General features: G+C 45.1%; 1 protein-coding gene across 1 annotated transcript; it reads right to left on the bottom strand.

The window, feature by feature from the left end:
* Positions 1 to 6,328: 6,328 nt before the first annotated feature.
* LOC125194697 lies at positions 6,329 to 6,811 on the bottom strand. The gene has a single exon (XM_048092940.1). It carries the CDS (start codon positions 6,809 to 6,811, stop codon positions 6,329 to 6,331), a length of 483 nt encoding a protein of 160 aa, XP_047948897.1.
* Between the last annotated feature and the right edge of the window lie 523 nt (positions 6,812 to 7,334).

The raw sequence follows: 7,334 nt of genomic DNA, 5'->3' as shown, positions 1-7,334 counted from the left end.
GAGAGTAGATCTAAGAGGGAAGAACCTCTCCAAGAACTTTTTGGCTAAGTCGTCTCAACTTATAACCGAGCCTGGCTCAAGGTTATCAAACCAATCTCTAGCATATCCCGTTGAAGAGAGCTAGAGTAGACGTGCGGTTTGTGTTGTGTGTGATATGTGTCACTCGATCTAACAGGTCCAGAGGATTCGACTAGACTTCAGAGGCTAAAAGATCATGAAACTATCAGAAAGGGGTCGTTGGGTGCACTCTATTCCTTCAAAAACCTCAACCCACTATACTACAACTTAGCACAGGGAAGTAAAGGATCGATCCCACGAGGACGAAGATGTTACGAAACTGCATTTGAGAATGTTTTGGGAAAAAGGGTTGGCTGCTGCCACGCAATTTGTGGGTCGAGAACTTAAACTACTGGGTCTGAGAGATAAAAAAAACTTTACTCTACCTACTGGGTCTAAGAACTGGGAGCGACGGAACATACATGACTTAGAGAAACTGAGATATTTTAAAGTTCTAAAACAACTGGAGTAAACTTAACTAGACAGACTTTCCTAATTTGGACAGACAAGCATAAAGCGAAAAGTAAACACAAATTTCCTTAAACAACCAGTGGTCTGGAAAAGCATGCGAGAAAAGTAAAAAGGCAAAGCAGATCGTACTAACAGTGTCTAGGGGACAATGCAGAAAAATTAAAGTACATGCTGAAAAGTATTGTCATAAAGCAGATCTGGTTCTAACTACAAACAACTTCATCTTCTTCGGGAATCAAACGAGAATAGCAAATAAAACAGAGTATTAAACACCATGTAAACAGAGCAAACTTCAGATCTAAACTTAAAAGAAGAAATTAAAGCCTAAACTAACAGATCTACGCTACTGGACTTAAAGGATGCAGAAACAGAAAGTAAACAGCCATGATCATGCACAACGTAAACAGCAAACACCAAATACGCGAAACTCCAACTCAAAAATACCACGATTCAACAAATCCAGACATATCCATACGCAAATCCCCAGCCTCCATCAACAAACCAACATATTTCAGCTCCGAACATCCAATAATAAACAAGAACGAAAGCTAAAAAGCAAGAAATAAACGTCAACTCAGCGAGATCCAACAAAAGCAAACATAAACTTTCATAATAACTAGAAATTGTTCTGAATCCAGTAGATCAAAGCCAAAAACTAAAGTTGCGAAACTTAAAAACCAACAAGTTCTAAACGAAAGCAAGTAAAGATTGTTTCTTCGCCTTCACAAGGCGGTGTTACACAACAAAATAACGATGATGATGATGAAAACCACGGTGGCCAGAATCCTCCATGTCCAAGTGCGTAGCAGTTGAAATGAGAAATTTGAAGTGTGAAACTAAGGCATGGAACGAAAACTTGAGCTAAGAAAGTGTAGAAGTGGCTGATGATGGATGTCTTGTTCTTCAAGGTTGAGCTCTTTATATATGTGAGGCTTTGATCCCTAGGGTATCCCTCTGGTGATTTGACGCTCTTGCTCTTGAATAAGACTCTTTAAAATAATCTGCTCTCGCTCCATTCTGCTCCTGTCACCAACTTTTGATTCTCCCAGGTCCGGACGACGACGTCTGATTTTCACTTCAATTTCTTCTCTTTTGCATCTGCCAGGTTCGGTAACAGCAACTCCTAGGTCCGGCAGATTTACCACGCACCTGAACTCATAAACGCATATTAGCGCCCCAAATGCACAGAATTTTAACCCTAAACCAATTCATGAAACGAGCCTTATCAAACTGCTCACACTTAAACCATACTTGTCCTCAAGTATAAAGACAAGAAAAAGGAATAAGGCAAGTTTCAATGCATGGTTTCCCCTTAACCGACTTTACTAAAAAAAAGAAAAAGAATCAAACTACTAGACCTAGACGCTAAAAGACTTAAACAAAGAAAACAGACAAAAACACATATACTAAAACACATTGACACATAAATGCATAGAACTGGTTCATTTTCTAGCAGCCATCCCCACAAGTTTAAGGTCAATCCAAGAACCTACAGTCTCTGAATCTCCCTCTTCCCTTCTTCTATCTAATCGGCTTGTCAGTTTGTCAAGATAGCCTCTAACTTCCCCAATTGTTGGATTCGCTCGATCACTCATTCCTCACCAGGGATGTTAGGATCGTTCGCTCTTATATTGCTATACCACTGATGCCTCGGGTCAGAGAGTTCCCATGTCTTTGCTCTTATTATAATTTTTTCTCCTTTCCTCTCTGGACTTCGTCCAGCTTATTCCTCCCTGGACTTTGTCCAGCTTATACATCCATTTTTTTTTTATCTGGACCTTGTCCAGTTTATTCCTCCAGTAACCTTTCCCTAGGCCCGAGAGGTTACTTCTATCACCAAAAATTTTTCTCCTTCTAAGTTCTCTCCCTAAGCATCAAGTGGCAGCCATCTCATTTTGTGTTAGTATTAAGTGATTAAGGCTTGTAACTCACTTTTATGGAGGGCTTCACAACTAGATCAGTTGAGGCATATTCTATCGTCCTTACTTCATCCAAACCGATTTTGATTTATTAAGGAAAAGGGCATCAAAGTTGACATGCATTTTCTCTTCAATTACTCTCACTAAGGGGACTCACAAAACATATATTATATAAAAACAAACTTCTCACACTTAGACCGAGCATCGGGCTAAGTGGGAGAAGATAACTAACACATATATACATAAAGATAACACAAATATTCACAGACACATATAAACGGGCATGCTTTGTAAAAAGAACTAAAACATAAAAAGACATAAAAAAAACTGAAATTTAAAATTACTTGGTTATGGGGGGAGGGGGGGTCAATTCTGGCTCTGGTCCCCCGTGGGACCAGACTTCTTGGGCACCGTCTTCACTTTCTTCTGGCTTGACTTTGGTTCATCATCCTTCTTGGCCTTCTGTTCCTCTGGCCTAGGGGTATCCTTCTTCACTAGTACACTGGTGGTGGTCTCACTGTCCTTCCTCTTCATTTCTGCTGGCATTCCCTGGGCGCTGGAGGCTGGCTTCTCTGGGGTGACTCCTGGGGTCAGTTGCCTAGATTCTGTGGGCAACTTCGGAGGCATGCGATGCTGCTGGGCCCGGAGGATCTTCTGGTCAACCACGGTGACCATTTTCATCATTGTCTCCACGGCCTGGGCCATCTTGTCAGCTTGCGCGGCCATCATCTCCCTCTGAGTTACCGCCTCCTAGTGCAGCTTCAGCAAGATCTCCTGTTGTTGCACCGTATTTGCTCCCAGCTTCAACATTATTTCTTCCATCCTTGTCTTCCACCCTTCACTTGCCACTTTCTCATCACCTTCTTCTTTCGCCTTCTCGGTCTTTATCTTCACTCCATCAGCTTTCCCTACTTCGTAAAATCTCAGCACGCCATCCTTCATTATCGTCAATCCCTTGTTGAAGAAGAACGGGAGATCGAAGTATCCTGGGTCACTACACATTGGCAGGTTGGTGACCGAGTCGGCTATCTTCATTGACACATTCCTCTGGAGGTATGCTCCCAGCAAGTTGCACGTGTAGAGATGGCGGTCGGAGTGAGTTCTGACTCTCTGGCATGCATAGGCAGTCCAGTACCCGAGGTGGACCTTCACGTTGTTCAGCATACACCACATGAAATACAGCTCTGGAGTAGTGAGGATTGCACCCACTTGACCCAAGAGATTGTACCCGATATACACTTGTGCCAATCGGAGTACAGGGTCAGTGATGTGCATCCCCTTCGATGTGCTTGTCTTGAACTTGGCCACCTTCTTGTGGGCAACCATCTTCCAGGCCTCCTCAGCATCGAAGTCTGCTGTATACTTGGGTGCGCCGATCTCTCTCTCGTTCCACGCTCCTTCTTCCTCATTCTCGGGTGTGAGTAGTCCCAGTCTCAACGACCACTCCCTTATACTCATCTCCATCTCCTCGTTGAACATCCTGAAAGAGATTGTGTCTGCATCGAGATCCGTAGATTGTTTGAACTTGAAGGACGTGAAGAACTCCTTCGCCGAGCCACCTGGTACCTCCGCGTTGCTGTGGTTGAGAAGCCACTCAAACCCGATGCTTTTGAAGTAGGAGATGAACTTCTTCTCCACTCCCAGATCCTCCAAGTCCGAGAGGCACAGCTTCTTTCTAGATTTCGCCGACTTCCCATTCGTGGCTCGGCCATCACATGCCTTCTGCAGCTTTGGGTCCTCAAACTGGACCATCGCTTCCAACCTCTTGGTCACAAGGACCTCCATTGTTTCGAAAGGGCTCTCCTCCACGGCTAGTATCTCAGCCTCCTCTTCTTCAGTTGGATGGGCAAACGGCACACGGATCGCCTCCGGCTCGCTAATCACCACAGTGGTGTTCGCGGGGCGAGATTTCTTCGGTTGGGGCTTAGCAGTATGTTTCCCCTTCCTTTTCCTTTCCGCCTCATATCTCGTCTCCATAGCCTCCGGAGAGATTTCCTTCTCGGCTGCCACAGTTTCCTGGACCAGGGGGATATCATCCCCTGCCTCCTCTGTGTCCTCCAGCCTCAGGCGCTTGGGCCTGCCTGCCTCTACCTCATCCACTTGCTTCCTATTACGACGGGAGTGCCTCCTCGTCAACCTCTCATCCGTTGGGGTCCCTTGGTCATCAGTAGTTATATCGTCTACCACGACGATGTCAGTCTCTATCTCTTCACACGCATTCTCGGCATCTTGTCCACTGCCGTTTCTTTCCTCTTCCTTCTCAACATCCTCCTTATGAACTTCCTCTCCTTCCTCCGTCTCCTTCTCAGCAACTTCCTCATCGACTTCCCCACCATCTTTTTCAACCTTCTCATCCAAAATTTCCTCACCATCTTTTTCAACCTTCTCATCCACAATTTCCTCACCTTCTTCACCCTCTCTATCCTCACTACCTTTCTCACCCTCTATAGTCTCTTCTACACCCTGGTCCTCCGTCTCTTCCACTTCCCCAGTTTTACCACCCTCCCCAGCATCTACACCCTCCCCTTCATCTACACCCTGCCCTTCATCCCCTGACCCAGTGGCCTCTACATCCAGTGTTTCTTCTTGCTCAACTAGACTACCCCCTCCCTCCTCTCTTTCTGACTCCTCTGTATCCATCCTATCATCCTCCTCCTCTCCAGTTTCTTCTTCATTTACAGAGGGTTCAGCATGGGGCTCAGTTTCTGTTTGATGAATAGTGTGTGGGGGGCTCGTCTCTTGGGTTACGGTTTCGGGTAAAATTTGGGGGTTTTCTGGGTGTGTGGGTAAGGCTTGTGCAGTGGGTGTTTCGATTAAGGTTTGGGGCCTTGGTGGAATTGTAAGTGGGGTTAGGGCAGGAATTACCTCTTCTTGTTTCCGGCATGCCTCCGACATCTGGGCAAAAAATTTGCTCGCCTTCGGCCCCTTTCCGTACTTCCTCATGAATTCTTGTATAATTTCCTCGGGATCCAGTTCTGCTTCGTCGGATTTTGCCTCGGCGGGGTTGTCTTGTCCGATGTCTGGCTGTGGTTGCACTTCGGTCGGTATGGGCTGCGGTGGAACTTCTGGCGGAGTGGGATTTTCTTCTGGTGGCGGCGTGGGTATTTTCTCGGCCGCGGGAGTCGAACTCGTCTCCTCCGTCACCTTCTTTTTGGTCTTTTCTTTTGGCGGGTTCTTCCCGCGGGCTGAGCGCGCCATCGGATTTCTCTGCATCTTTGTTTACGACGGTGGTTAACGGCGGTGGTTATCGGCGGTGGCTAACGGCGGTGGTTTTGATGGTTCTCGGATCTGCAGAGAGAGAAAAACAAGTTTGGGAATTAGGAGTTGTGAGAGAATAATTTTAGGTGAGGGAAGTTAATTAGTTTTTTTTTTAGGGAAGTTATTTTAGGAAAAAAGAAGGTAAAAGGAAAATAAAAGAACTAAAAGGAAAAGAAAATAAAATAAAATAAAAATAAAAAAAGGAATATCATGATTGGCTGCAGGCGAACGATCGCGTCTCTGACGCAAGCAACCGTACGCCTCGCCAGCTTTTTGAATTTCAAAATTCAAACTTCCCCCTGATTTTTCTCACTTCCCTCTGACCGGGTAATCTTAAACACTTAGTAAAAAGAACGAAATTTGCTGAACGTCTGGGTCAAAGGGATGAGCCTTTCACACTTGTGCATTTCCACAGACGATCAGAATTTTCAAAAATCTTTTTGGGTTTTAGAAGTATATATATATTTTTTGTATTTTCATCAAAAAAAAAAAAACTTATTCACGTTATTTACACCTAAATGTTTAAATATTCTTGGGAATTAACTGGTCCAGTCAGTTGATCGAAAGTTTTTACCCTATCTACCTGACCCAGTAGTTCCCGAAGAATATTTAAACATGGCTTACTAGGAAATAGTGGAAGGTGTGTGGAGTGGAATTTCTTCCACTTCACACAACTCCGAACTATCCCTAAACACTTTCACTCTATGAGCATTAACGAGGAAAGGAACAGAGATAGCATTGACTCCCTGAATTTCCACTGCTCCATGCGCTCGAATGCCAACAATTGTGTAAGGCCCTCTCCACTTGGACTTCAGCTTCCCAGGCATGAGCTTGAGCTTTGACTGAAAAAGGAGTATTTTCTGCCCGACCTGCAGCTCCTTGACCCGAAGGTTTTTGTCGTGCCAGAGTTTGGTCCTCTCCTTATACCACATGGCTGAATCATATGACTCCAACCTCAATTCCTCTAGCTCCTGCAGTTGCAGCTTCCTCTCTTCCTCACAGGCATGAGCCTTCATATTCATTTCCTTGACTGCCCAATACGCTTTGTGCTCTATCTCCACGGGTAGGTGGCACATTTTTCCAAATACCAATCTGTAGGGTGACATTCCTATTGGTGTCTTGTAAGCGGTTCTGTAGGCCCAGAGAGCATCACCCAGACGCTTGCTCCAGTCCTTCCTTGATGTATTCACCGTCTTCTCTAGGATGCCCTTGATCTCTCGATTTGAGATTTCAGCCACATATCACACACGGCACAAACCGCACGTCTACTCTAGCTCTTTTCAAAATGGCGCCGTTGCCGGGGATCGAACCCGGGTCACCTCGCGTGACAGGCGGGAATACTTACCACTATACTACAACTTAGCACAAGGGAAGTAAATGATCGATCCCACGAGGACGAAGGTGTTACGAAACTGCATTTGAGAATGTTTTGGGGAAAAGGGTTGGCTGTCGCCGCCACGCAATTTGTGGGTCGAGAACTTAAACTACTGGGTCTGAGAGATAAAAATTCTTACTTTACTCTACCTACTGGGTCTAAGAACTGAGAACGTACGGAACATACATGACTTAGAGAAACTGAGATATTTTAAAGTTCTAAAACAACTTGGAGTAAACTTAACTAGACTGGAC

This window comes from Salvia hispanica, chromosome 6 (assembly GCF_023119035.1).
Source record: "Salvia hispanica cultivar TCC Black 2014 chromosome 6, UniMelb_Shisp_WGS_1.0, whole genome shotgun sequence".
Lineage (NCBI taxonomy): Eukaryota > Viridiplantae > Streptophyta > Magnoliopsida > Lamiales > Lamiaceae > Salvia > Salvia hispanica.
Note: the sequence above shows the minus strand (reverse complement) of the source record. Positions and strands in the feature narration are given on the sequence as shown.